At 33.3% G+C, this 15,080-nt stretch overlaps 1 protein-coding gene across 1 annotated transcript in view; it reads right to left on the reverse strand.

Moving 5' to 3' along the window:
- LOC149805673 (uncharacterized) overlaps nt 1-15,080 on the reverse strand; it is a 293,351-nt gene that overhangs the window by 170,150 nt on the left and 108,121 nt on the right. The window contains exon 2 of the mRNA XM_089936655.1: nt 3,640-3,835. Coding sequence (XP_089792781.1) covers nt 3,640-3,835 — 196 coding nt within the window. The remainder of the gene's footprint in view (nt 1-3,639; nt 3,836-15,080) is intronic.

The raw sequence follows: 15,080 nt of genomic DNA on the forward strand, positions 1-15,080 counted from the left end.
TTTACATGGAAAACAACAGACACTCAAAACTAAAATGAACACGAAAATGGATGTAAAGAGCATTGTATTGAAAGTTTCAATGAACGAATTGAAGAAGTAATCAGGTTAACATGAGTCTGAGAAGAAAACATAACATGACTAGTGCCTGAATTTACTGCTGTCCATTTCTTCACTGAACCGTGTCAAAAGGATACGGAAAATATCAACATAAATGTCGGAACTAGTTTAAATCGTTTCACGGAAGTGATACGGAAGACATTAAAATAATGTCAAGACTAATTTAAATATTGTCACGAAAGTAAAGATATCTTGTTATCATATGTGTTATGAACATTAAAGAAGGGAAAAATCGCTACAACGTTTTAATTCAGAAATTAAACCTTGGAGAAATGAGTGAAACCTATCAATTTAATTATGCTCCATCATATTTTGCTGAGTACTTTTTATACACAATAAATGATTCACATAATTACGTAGCTAAACTAGAAATAGGAATCAGTTCACAGTTTTTGTCGTCACCTATATTAGGCCTAATTCTGATATAATTTATTATTACCTTATATTAATTGTAGGTCACAAATCAACATTTTGTACACCCAACCAATCGAAAAAGGGAATCTAGTAGGTAATTTATAAATGAATCGCAGAGAGAAGAGATCAATATTTTGTTTCTTTGAAATTAAACAAGAATCCAAAAGTGGTATTTGAATGCAATAATTAATTAATAATGTTCGCATCAAGACAATCGTGACATAAGTATCAAATTATGTAGCAGCTATAATCAACCGGTAAAGATTCATCCTAGTTGACCAATTGAACAACACATCGATGGAAGATTACCAGAGAAAAACATTCAAATACATTTAAATCATAAAACATAGCCAAGACATATGGCTACTTTCTCCTGGAAAAACCTGGACAGGGCTTTTTCTCAATTTATTAAAAACACAAGCTACAAAAGCAGCCTAAAATGAATGATGGATTGATATCAATATTTAAACGAAAAAAATATATAAATGTATTTCACTGCAATTTTTCGAATGGATGGTGGTGGATGTGATACTTACAGACTGTTGTATGCTTTCTTTTGCAAGATAATTAGACATTAATTAGCAACGATGTCGACTAACGGTAGATTCATAGCTCAAAACGAGCAGAGGAAGCTACCTATGAGAGATAAAAACATCCTTCGAACATATTATTGTATCACTCACACACCCAATAACATCATAACCCGAGTCAACGTTGAAAGTCTGTACACAAAAGCTCATCCCCCATTTGTGTCTGGTGAATGTTTCTTGTCGTTTGACATACAGCGGAAACAGATGCTAACAACGCAATGGTAAACAAATTTAAAAGAATGCTAGTGAAATAAATAACCATATGATACAGAAATGACGAGCTTTCTCGGGTTAAATGACAACGTTTTCAAACCATATAAAGATTTAAGCTACTTGTATCGATTCGAACAACCAAAGTAATATAACAGAATTTCAGGCAATAGAGATCAGGAGATGATAATGCACATATCACGGAAACAGAAGTTTACAGTTTTTAGTGTATGCACAGTAGTAAAACAACGGTTAGAATGATACAAAGTCTTAATCAAGACAGCAAGATAGAAAACACTTGTGTCCAGTACAATGTGAACAGCAAGATAGAAAACACTTGTGTCCAGTACAATGTGAACATCTGCATGTAAATTATTCATTATGTAAAGGAGGGAGGCGTCATATATAACAGAAACATTATGTATCACGAGATGTATACATTTTTTTATTAAAAGAAAACGATGTTTGCTGAGATTCCTCTCAATAAAAGTGTTTACAAGGAGCGGTATATTTAAACCCCAGCGTACATACTATACCTGTATTGTATTTATACTACACAGCAAGATACATACACATACATTTTCAACAGTCGACAATCAAAAGTTGTTTATCGACGGAGTTAACCTTCTACATTTTCAACAGTTGACAATCAAAAGTTGTATATCGACGGAGTTAACCCTTTACATCCACGCTGTGTCCGCTACAAAATGTAGGTATGCAGCTATTGCAGTGCTGGCATGTTCTAAATTGTTACATTGCTTCTTTTTCTGAGTAGTTTCATTCATATTGATGTACTGATGACCTGAACGAAAGAGACATTCAGCATTTAAACTTCAAAGTATGTTTAAACAAAGAAAACATAAATCCACAAACAGCGCATAGCTGACGATCGGAACACACACACACACACACACACACACACACAGAGTCATAGTCAGAATACAGTATAGTTCTGCGATCAAATATTGCAAGGAGAGTTCACGTTTTTGGTTATATATTTACTCAAAGAATCAAACGGTCATGGAACCGGTGTTTGAAGATTGTAGATACTTTGAAAAAAAAAGACAAAAGAAACCAGAGTGTGATGACTGGAGAGTTTTCTTTTCAATTCAAGGTATTAATGTGACCGTAAGGTAAAACATTTACGCTGTCAGCGAGAAACATCTTATTATCATACATATACATCACTATGTTTAATGATTGTAATGCTACATATCTTGTGACTTAATGTCCATAGCATATTCGTTACCTTTAAATTTTTCTTGTGATTGATTAAAAAAAATACTTTTAAATCTCAGATTATATAATCACCTTGAACTATACGTTCTGGACACCCTGTAAACTTTCGTTTCAACTTTATGTTTGCATAAATACACTTTTGCCACAGAACACTATTATTGTTTGTTTTGTCATTGTAACTCAACCTTGAACGCTCCTGGACCTCTGATTTTCATTTTTTGCATGTTAAACATTCCCGTTTGAATAGTCAGTATTTTGTTTTTGAGACTGAATACCACAAGGTAACCATCTATTACAGTCCTCCTGGCAAGGATATAGCACCTGCTTTTGTGACTTTAACATCTATTTCCATCCGTACATGTTTTAAATGTTGTTTTGTTCCTGAGATTGTCCTTCATGATACCAAACACCAAAATTGCTCATGATTTTGAAGAAGTCATTGTTAGAATCATTAGTAGCGTTTTATCTCTGTATGAGCTACATGACTTCAATCAAGGATGTCCAAACAGATCATACCTGGTATAATTTCAATTTCAAACCCAAAGCTTCAAGCTCTTGTATGAACCACACATTGCTCCTTAGTGAACACAAGTGTCTTTGGTACAACTAGTTAAACGGCTCGCTTGATTGTTTGGCTGGATTAAAATAATATTGTCTTTCTTTCTATTTCGGCAATCATTTTACAATCCTATTTTTTTAACACTTCACTGACTGTTAAGAATTGATGTGCCTTTTGTTTTAACATGATGGTGGAAACATTGGTAATGCAACAAATAAGCATTTCATCCCCAAATCAAGTTAAATTGTAAATGAACAGATTAAATAGCCTTGGTTTTGATGATTTTTTTAGTGCCTTAGATGTAGCATTTTTATCAATTTTAATTAATATTTAAGTAATGTTTCAATAGCATTGAGTATTTCATTAGTATGGAATCGGACGTTTCTTGACGACATCACTAAAACCTTCTTTTTAACTAAAGTGCGCTAGCAATTGTGGTGGTTTTTGTTTTTACGCAATAGTATGAAATGCAACAAACAAGAATTTGTACATAAAGAGATATGTACTAACCTCAGATGACGCGATCCATATAGGCTAATTCTCTGCATTGTAGCCAGTGGAGGCTCTGTGTTTATATATAAAATGGGATGGTATCCAGTCCCATATAGGATGGCATCCATGTTGAGACAGACACTACTTCCGGTAAAAGCTGGACTGATGATGAAGCTTCCATTCCCACTAGACTGATCGAAATATGCAAACTCTCCTAGAAATAAAGAGAAAAGATTCCAATTAGTATGCAACTTTTAGAAACGATACGGAATATTGACAATAAAAGCTAAGGTGCATGAAGTTTTGAAAGTTCTCTTATTCACAATCGTCCAGGACGTGAGCACGCGTGCCATTATGGAATTGCCGAGCCATTCTGAATAAATTTCTCGGCGACCAAATCTTGCTGCTGTTGCTGTAATAGGGTTTATCGCCATTTTTCAGCACAATATAAGCTATACATGGCGGCCAGTATTATTGGTGGAAAAAGAACCCGGGAAAACCCTGGAAAGAACCACCGACCCACGAGAAGCTACCGCAAGCTCTCTCACATACCCACATTAGCCGAGCCCGAGACTCGAACCCACGCAGACAGAGGTGAGATGGCAGTGATCCGTAACGGTGAGCGCTTTAGACCACTCGGCCACTCGGGTCCCCCTAATCTTGCCCTGATCATCCAGCTTTGTCAGTTTAATGAAAATCCTTTACAGGTTGGAAGTTTGTTTCTGGCATTTCTCCTGGAGCTGGATTGCTGCAAATGCCACGTCTATGGTCGCTGGACCTTTCCTGACACCGCATATAATGCATATGATGCACAAGGTGAGTCAACAGAATTCCGACGATAAGTATGCTGCATAGTGACGGGAAGAGCATAATATTTATACTACCATGTTAATAGTCGTCAATACTACCTGCAACTTTTGGCCTGCATTAGACAGCTACACCTGATTAATTCTGGAAAGTCCGCTCTGATGGATTATGCCGAGGACATATCAAATAAGTACAGGGCAGTATATCGATTTCGGTATTGTATTGCCTCTGGATTCAGATCTCCTAGGATGAAAAAAGGAGGTGACTGCGCAACTTTCTTTCTCTACCCCCTCCTTCGCACCCCCCCCCCGAACCCGTCAGATACCTCAGGTATTTGGGCAATGGACGAGCGGCTAAATAGCAGGAGTGGATACATTAGGAGACGAAGTAGCTGACCTACATGGAGCCAGCTCAGATTACATTTGTGATATGACTGAATTGTATGAGGTACAAAATATAATAAGCTAAAATATAATGCAGAATATGTGTTCGTGACGCTGACCCATGACCTATACCGTACCCGTAGTTTTTCACACTACGTGCCATTTTCTTTAACGCCTTTTGATTCATAACCAAAATGAAGATGTTAAAACAATATTTTGTTTACAAATGGCAATTTCGTTAACATCTGTGTAAACCACAGTCCTCGATATTCCATCATGAGACATGAGATAAATATATGTGCTCAACAACTAAGTTGAAGAAGCTAGTCAATACAGTCAATACAGTCAAAAGATTAAAAAGGATTGTTATCAAACAAGTAGCCATTAAATGCTAAGCATTTTCGAACGAAGAATATAATTTTAAAAAACATGCATTTAACATGTTTTAGTGCATACGTTTTGATCATTCGTCAACATGCTAAGACATGTTACAATTAATCGTTACAATTACTCGCATCTCCAAGAAGTGCCACGGGAATATAAAAATAAAATATCTTGAAATATAAATAAAAAAGAGAGATGGTTGAATATGCAAGTTTATACTGACGCCACAACTGTTATATAGCTGTCTGTTCGAATAAATAGGAATATTTTTTCAACATCCCTGCTGAAAAGGAGCATAAAACGAAATGTAACGGTAGAAAGGCAAATAGCAAATGTAATTGCCTCGAGCAATAACTGTAATTGCCTTGAGCTAAATAATCCACAGGGGAAATTGATTCTAGAAGTCTTCACGAATGTTGATATTGAATTGATGCTTTCTGTTTCTCTCAGAGGAATTAAAACGTATTTTACATGTATTCTAATTATGCCAGTTGAACATAAACCAAAACCAATATCATGATTTTTCGATGTGTGAAAGAATAATCGCTTTGTTTGCGAACGTGATGAAAATATCATTTTTATCCGCAATACATTCAAATACATCGGTGCCTGTTTCAAGGAACCACTGCTTTTTCAAAGCTATGAACACAATCTCTAGGAACCGCTGATTTTTCAAAGGTATGAACACAATATCTAATACACCAAGAAAGCAATTTATCTTTTATACAAAAAAGATACATGACTTGCTAAATCTAATTGAACTTTTAACTACAGTTCTTGAATGATACAGTATTGCCAGTGCTGCTATATGGGAGTTTGACAATACCAGGATTATTGAGCTTTTGCACATTTCAGTTTTTGAAAAAGCACAAAACCCCGGAAAGGTACATCTATAATGATTTCAAATGGTGAGAAGGAAGACAAGCTAATTGACTTTTATATTATATCAATAATGGTTTGCTTTTGGATAGTTACGTATATGTGATTTAATTTATATTGGATTTAATTTGTGTTTGATTTGATTTGATTGTTTGTGGGTTTTGGAATCTTTTTATTTTCTTTACATGTCAATGTAATGTAATTTTGTTCACTAATAATTTGATTTTTCCCAGAACATTCAGTTTGATCTGAATCTTTCCATAAATAAATAATACATTTATTCTCGGAGATAAATGATTGGTTCTTATCAAGCACAAACAGGAGCTATGTGATTTTTATACGTAAGCATGATCACGTGATCCTCTATTTCGCAATTAGGTATTTTTAAAATTGCAAGATACTTAGTATTAATAGTGATGTTTAGAGACAGATCTCAGCTTTTTAGGGCTTTTAAACACTTGATGTCAAGTGGTGTTCTTCTGTTGTGACTATTTTTGATTTTTAAATTTTCTTTCAATATTTCGGATTCTGAAAGATGCATTTCCATTACCAACATATCGATGACTGTATTGATAAGATCGGAAATGCCAAGTGTGTCACCAGCTTTGACCTTCTGAATGGATTTTGGCAGATTCCACTAACGGAAAGAGCCAAGGAAATTTTGGCATTCGTGACTCCAGATGGACTTTACCAATTTAAAGTAATGCCGTTTGGGATGAAAGGGTCGCCAAGTACATTTCAACTTCTCGTGAATATGATTACTTCTGGCCTAGACAATTGTGATGCTTACATCGATACAGGTATCATCTACAATGACACCTCAAAAGAACATTTAGCAACAATTCGAAAATTATTTGACATACTCACAGATGCATGTTTGACAATTAATTTATCTAAAAGTGAGTTCCGTCGTGATAGTGTAACTTTTCTAGGACATATCGTGGGACATGGACAAGTTAAACGTACAGATGCTAGAGGTCAAGGCTATCTCTGAATTTCCCCTGCCTGTAAATAAAAAGCAACTGATGTGATTCTGAGGTATGGCCGGATCCTATCGAAACTTTGTTCCAATTTTTATATTATTGCTGAACCCCTGACAAATTTATTAAGTAGAAAAACAAGTTCCTTTGGATTGAAAAATGTCTTACAGCTCCAAATTTCAACCAATCATTTAAATTGTCAGTTGATGCAAGTGATGTTGCGGTTGGAGCAGTTTTGATTCAAGAAGATGAAAATGATATTGATCATACAGTGTACTATTTTTCTAAGAAATTAAATAAGCACAAAAGAAATTATTCAACAAACAAGAAGGAATGCTTGGCTTTGATATTGGCATTACAACATTTTGAAGCTTACCTTAATTCAGCTCCTTTTTCGATTATTGTGTTCAGTGACCACAACCCCCTTACTTTCATTGGCAAGATGAAAAATAAAAATCAAATACTCCTAAGGTTGAGTTTGTTGTTGCAGGAATACAATTTTGACATCAGGCACGTCAGGGGAAAAGATAATTTAATAGTAGACGCACTTTCATGTATTTCATGTATACTGTGTGTAATATATGAGTTCTTTTTAACCTCATGTGTAATTAATATGTGGTTATAAAAAAGCTTTATCCTATAAATCTTTCTTTCTATATGGGGGAAGTGTTACGTATATTTGATTTAATTTATTTTTGATTTAATTTGTGTTTGATTTCATTTGTTTGTTTGTGGGTTTTGGAATCTTTTTATTTTCTTTGCATGTGAATGTAATATAATTTGACATGAATCTTTCCATAAATACATAATAACAGAAACACTGTTTCTATTTTTGACAATGTTCCTGGCCCTGTTTATTCTCGAAGTAAAATGATTGGTTATTTTTATATTTAAACATGATCACCCGATCCTCTATTTCGCAATTAGACATTTCCAAAATTTCGAAATACTTAGTATTAATAGTGATGTTCAGAGAGAGATCTCAGAGTTTTAAGGCTTTTAAACACGTGATGTCAAGTGGTTTTCTTCTGTTGTGACTATTTTTGAGTTTTTGAATTTTCTTTTAATTTTTCGGATTCTGAAAGATTAATTCGTTTTTCTGAGAATATTTTGTGCTCATACAGAATTCTTGAACAAAAGACATTTCTTATTAGGTCATCTAAACTTTTATTGGTGGATTAATCTTGGACTTTTTTTCTATTTGATTCTGGAAACCGTAAGTTATTTTGTATTATTTTTGTACAGTATTTTTCTTGTGTTATTGTTTATTCGAGCCTAAACATGTCACAGGATTTCAATAATAAATGCAAATTTCCCTAAAATCCCGAAAGATTTTTATTAAATTTTACCATGATTTAAATTATCGTTTTAATTATACATGTGTTTCTTCAATTAAAAACATGTTTGATTTCTTTTAGATGATGCTATCCTTATTACCAAGATACAGTTAGTAAACCAAACTCCATTTAAGCCAGTAACGCGTAGTTATAAATGATTTGTGCATACAAGTGTTAAATGTAAGAAAGCATGTGAATCATCTAGTGGAAGAAACTGTTATTCTTTTTAACAAAATGTGAACAAATATATAAATAAAGTTGTGTTCTGAGCTGTTCGGCTCTAAATGCTTTAGACAAGCTTAGTAATTTTGCTTCATCATGATCTGAGATATATGTTTATTTACATTGTGTATTCAAATGGTGCGATGCACTGGAAAGTGTTTATATGCATTGAAACCAAAAAGAAAATCACATTACAATCGTTTTCTGCTAAAAAGCAAATAATGTTTATGCATTACTTGCAACCTATTTTGAAAATAAATTAGAGAACTTCAATATTTTCCTTTCTGACACAGTATTTTGTTGCCTTTCCGTTTTATTATAGTAATTGTGGTGGATCAAAACCTGGGATGAATATTTTAAGATAGAACATTGACCTCTGATTTATTAAGATGAGCTGTATATGTGACTGCAGTACCAGATAATACTACACGTATACTTTGGCAAGTTAAACAGAGCGCCAAAAACATACACCTACAAATCTGGGCTTAGGAACAAGAATTGAGTGAAAGAGAATGAAAATCCATTTAAGGCCGCTGCCTTTGCAATTGCTTTTTCTAAGGTTTTTTAAAATTATTCTAATATGTAGTGTTGTTGACCTCACATCTATTTTAGGTCACCAGTATGTGCCAAATTGCAAAAAGTTGCAATTAATATGTAAGTTTCAAGAATAGTCAATATATTGAATCTAAATCATCAAATATAAATTACTGAGGACAATATGCAGATGTTGTGCAATATTTTCACTGACCATGCTCATCATCTTTGTAAAAATTGACTTTTCTACTGTAGCAAACACGTTTGGAGATCTTTAAATTCATTTCTTCGTCCAAACATACATTGCATCATCTCTGTGATATCTGTGTCTTGAACATATTATCTTATGTAACCCAGTTTTTCAAAACACCCTGGATAATAACGATATTAGTGTTAGTCATTATACTGTATTTTTAATTATGACCTATCACCTTTTCACCTTCTGATGTTTGTTTAATGATTATTAATAGATCACTGATCGGTGACTAGAACTGATGATCAATCATGAAATTTAACAGATTTCTAAAATGAAGGTGTATCGAATCTCGAATGCAGCATTCGCTTGTGCAAGAAATTATATCAAAATAACAAACATTAGTGCGACATTTTGGTTTTAAAAGTTCAAAAATATATAGCAAATTGTAAATAAATATTTTTATAGCTTTAAGTTAGATCCATGGAAACTCCGCTTCTCTGGTAATGATGTACACCTGATATCAATTTGGTGTTAGATAGTCTAAGATTACCAACTAAATTACCTCCATTGATTTAGGCTAATTTTTTTTTTTACGTCTGACATCATTCTAGAACTAGGCAACCATCCATTACAGCAGGAGTATTAACTAAATGGTTATTTCACATAGACATATAGATAATTAGGTTTTTGTTGATCGTTGTTCTTTTCTTCATTGTACAGCAAACAGTTTCTAGTTAGATTGTTATATGTTGCAAGATGGAATTTGTAATACAATGGCAATTCCCATATTGTAAAAAAGATGGTAATTGTTATAAATTGTAATAATATGGACAGTGTTATAGTTTGTAATAAGATGGTAATTGTTTTATTTTTTGTAATAAGATAGCAATTATTTTATTTTGGAATAAGAAGGTAATTGTTATGTTTTGTAATCAGATGGGCATTGTTATATTTTGTAATAAGATAGCACTAATGAACTTAAAAAACAGCACAATATCCATTGTAATGCGTAGCAGAGATAGGATGAATGATTAAACTAAATGCCTTTCTTCACGGGAATACATTCATTTGTCAATTGCTAGCATCTAGTCAGCAATTTCGTTTGTTGCAGCTTTTATAAGAATGATTAATTACCAATGGCTCTTTTTCTCCTGATCGATTGGTATCTTATTGCTTTGGGTCTCTAAGCCAGTCTTAATTCACAACAATGCTGACACCAAAAGGAAAGCAGCGTTAGGCTTAATTTTGGCTCATCGTTCGATCTTTCCATTTAAGCCGCACCATACTGCGGAAAAAGGAAATGTGATGGTATATCAGTGTCGATATAAGCCTCATATGAGACTGAATACCGAACAATGCATTGCTGTTAAAAAGGGTAAAATTACTTAGTCGTTTGGCAACTGTACTTAATCCGTGACTCATGACTGACATTAGGATAATATGTGCGGATGGAAAATGTGGTGATCTCATGATGCACTTACCCGTAAAATAATCTGTAAACAAATGTAATGGGGATCTTTAGAAACGAGGTTCATTGAACGCGTGAGTTTCAGTGTACTAATCTATTATATCCCTTACTATTGGACTATACCAATCATACTACAGCAACATAGGGAGATGACAAAATGATATAACCATAGTACAAAATTCTTGAAACAAGAATGGAGCGAAAAATACCAGATACGAACATTGAAAACATTGATAGTTTAGAATAACTTTGGTGCTGTCAACCAAACGAACCAAACAAAGAAGTCAGATGCAAGCATTAAATGTATGAAGTTTTAATAACACTGAACATTTTTAAAGAAAGTGATCAGTCGAAACGAAAACTCGATAATTGGGTTCTATACAAGCAAACCTAGAATTATCGATCAAACGTACGTTTTAGACTTGCGTATACGTCTAGAAATACTATAAACAACAAAGATCCTAATCATAATGTGCCTGCAGATAAGGGTCTATGTCGTTTGTTCTCCTGATTACTCATAACGAAATACACGGATCAATATAAGAAAGAGATACAAAATGTGTTACGCCCCTAAAGATCCACAGATGCTATCCATGTACAATTTGGATTGTGACATAAATTGGTTTTAGGCATCTGGTGAAAATTTACAGTATCTATACATATTGGAATTGGTAGGGAGCGGAAACTGATACAGCCAAACAAATTGACATATTGACATATTGACCATATTCGCTTCAAGCGATTCTAATGACTACTGAGATGGGAAGTGCCATTACGCTGGGGAAAAAAAACATCTCTCCTGATTGGTGACATCGTCGATAAATGGACAAAACAGACATAAATATATCTGTAAAAATGATTGACTGTTTCAACACACCAGATAATGTATCTGAAAACACAAGACTTTGTTACAATGAACAAAGATCAATGTATATAATGCTTACAGAGGGATCGTTTTGCAAACTTTTGCGATGATATTTAGTGCTTGTTGGAAAGTATCATTTAACAAAACTGCATTAATGCTATGTATATGTTAGGTATACGGATCTCGGAGACTCGCTAAACAAGTAACAATAGCAAATGTCTTCAGGTATTTGCATAAGAAAAACCCATGGGTGAGAATAGTTTTTATAAATTGTCTAGACCAATCGTTTAGATAGGTATTGATTTCCTTCAAGTCTTTCACAATAGGTTCAATGACGCCATCATACGTAAGGAAAGAAATCTATCCATACAAGAACGAGGATAGATTTTGACGTGTTTAATGAAATAACTATATAATACAAGGAAAATTTATATGTTACACTTAACAGTTTAATCATTTCTGATGATGAATATAAAAAAGTTCTTGATGTAATGTCACGATTTCCACCCTCCAACATTTAGTGATCTACACGACTACTGTGTGAAAGTAACTTCAAATGTGATGTGACTTCTTCGAAAACTTTAGGAATGTCTATCTTCAGCTCTACAAACTTAACCTAGAACATTAGTATCTGCCCAAATTATTGACCCCTTCATTGTTAGCAGGAAGATGCTACCAGGTAATATTTATGGGACTGTTATGGTAAATAAACATAATGCATCTATGTGTACTACTACGATGTCTTTAAGGTACTTAACTCCCTTAGGACTTTTCTCCTGCTTGTAGAGAGCTAAGTATTTACCGTACGTCATATATATTTACTATTCAGTTTGCTGAATAAGAATCATTATCTTAATAAAAAGTAAGCAATAAACAGAACAACACCTATTGCAAAAAATGTCTTAATTGTTTACTTTGTTATAATATAAGTGTTATAGTCTATTCAGTTTGTTCCCTTTTTTCAACATTTGCAAGATGATTTAAATCATGTGTGCCATTATCAATCACAGTAGAAAACAATTGTATAGGTTTTATCAGTACGGCGTTACCAAACCTTGTTATATCAATACTTCATTCAAGTGGTCAAGAGTAATTGATCTGCTTTCATCTAATTCTCGGGCTTTTCTTTGGCACTATTATGTTGCTGTTGTGTCAGACAGTGTCATTATCAGTTCCATTACGATCATTTAACTTTAACGTATAGTATCTTTGTGGGTTAGTAGTTGGGGAAGAGGTTGTAAATCTAGACCATTAGTTATTTCTTCGTCAATCATAACTGCCTTTGTAAACATCTTTTTCATTTATGATTAACACATTTTAATACTGCTGTTTGCTTTCCATAAAAAGAAAAAATTATTAGAACGAGTTCATTGAGTGATCTGTTGATGTTATTACCAGATGAATAATGTTGTCTTCCATATTTTATGTCTTTGAATCTTTCAGAAGAAGAGAATATTGATACTCCTGGGTTAACTGCCAAAGCAGTATGTCGATATATTACCTCTAATTCGATATATAAATAGATGTTTCATGGAATTTTGAGATTTATAACAAACAATTTTCAACAAATTGTATTTAGTCCTGATATTATTTTCTAAGTGACATATTGTTCCAAAGCATATATTGCGTGTTACTTGTAATCAGCAAAATATAATGGAGAAAAGTTGCATCCGTGGCTGTTGAGAATATGTCTGGTGTAGTATCAAAACGCGCACTTATGTATAACTGGTTGTTACATTATCTATCTCTTTTACATTGTTCAAACTTACTGTAGAATTGTTTGCTAAATTCTGTACATGTTTCGCATAGTTCAGCTTTATTGTATACTTGGTTACAAAACGTTTGTGACTCTAACATCTTTATTGTTTTCTTCTCAGTCAGATCTGCAATAAATAACTCATGTATATATTTGTATAGATTCATTTGTGCTTTCCTACACATTCATTTTTTTATTAGCATCATCTATCTATACCTGTTTGTAATCTCTGTTAAATCATTTATTCTCTGTATCTTTTAGCATTAGCTATTATCTCGTTTTTCAAGTCGGCAATTGTTCTCTCAAAGCACTAATTTTTTTATAATTTTTGTACAGATCAGATGATTTTATTAATCAAGTCTCTCCGTACTTGTTTAATTTTAGAATGTAAAACAACATACTTTTCCAAAGTTTAATCCTTTCTTCGCTGAGTTGTAAACATTGACAAATTTTAGATATTTCTTAACCTCTGTCAACATTTCCATTCTGGAGAATATCATGTCTTCCCCGTACTGTTTTCAAGTCTTGACCACATGTAGCTATGATACTTAACTTTTGAATGAACTGTTGAATCATTTTTCCTTCTGCTTTTCACGTTTCTTTTATTATTAAGTCGAAATGTTTTCAGGTAAATGTCTGCTTAAGCATTTATGTCATTAAGTCGGACGAAGTATACACTTTATCTTTGATGAATTGTGTCTGTCGGTGTGCTTTCATTGATTTTTCATTGCAAATACAACTTCTTGGATAACTGACCCGTGCTATGTACGTTCCGTCAATTGTACAACGTTGATGATTCTTTGAAAGACGTACCAAAATGAAGAAGACACGTAAAGCTACCGTACACATCCACCTATTTAATAATAGAGCTGTTGTTTGAATTTGTTTAATTTATTTCACATATTGTGATTTTTCAGCGGTATGGCTTCAGCATCCATGGCTTTGTATATTTTTGTTACCTCTAGAATTGTTCGGCTTTTGCGTATCTTTTTAAATTCACGTGAACGTGAACATGAACATTTACCAAGCTGTCTTATCACTTAACCTTGCGTTCATCTTGCTTGTTGTTCTTATTCACCTTACATTAATGTAATAAGGAAAGTAAAAACATAAATGTTATTTGCAAGATGATTTACATATTACTTACCAGTTGAGAAAAACATTTGCAAATATAACTTGATAAAAATATTGATCAACATGATCATATCTTTGACAGGTCATGACTTCAAAGACATTACCACATTTATAGAAACTGTGCTTACTGCAAAACGAAAAGAGCATAAGGTAAACAAAACACAAAAGAAATATACACGAAAATATATAAATCGTTGCAAACAATACTACAACGAGTATTTTAGACAAAGTTATCATAAAGAAGAAACTTTCAGGATCATAAACAATATTAGAAGTGGTATATTTAAACTCAGGCACGACATTGTAAATACATAGTGTCATCGATTGATTTATACAGTACATCGCTATACTTTATAGAACTTGAAGGTGCTAATGACAATGACCTTCACATTTGTCACACTATTCCATGTGTATATTTTGACCTTATCTGTTCCTGAACAAATAAGTACATATTCCGGTTGGAGTACTACATTAAACGTGATAGAATACGAAAACAGGTCTAAAAAAAACGAAT

Source organism: Sinohyriopsis cumingii, chromosome 2 (assembly GCF_028554795.1).
Source record: "Sinohyriopsis cumingii isolate HCF-2022 chromosome 2, ASM2855479v2, whole genome shotgun sequence".
Lineage (NCBI taxonomy): Eukaryota > Metazoa > Mollusca > Bivalvia > Unionida > Unionidae > Sinohyriopsis > Sinohyriopsis cumingii.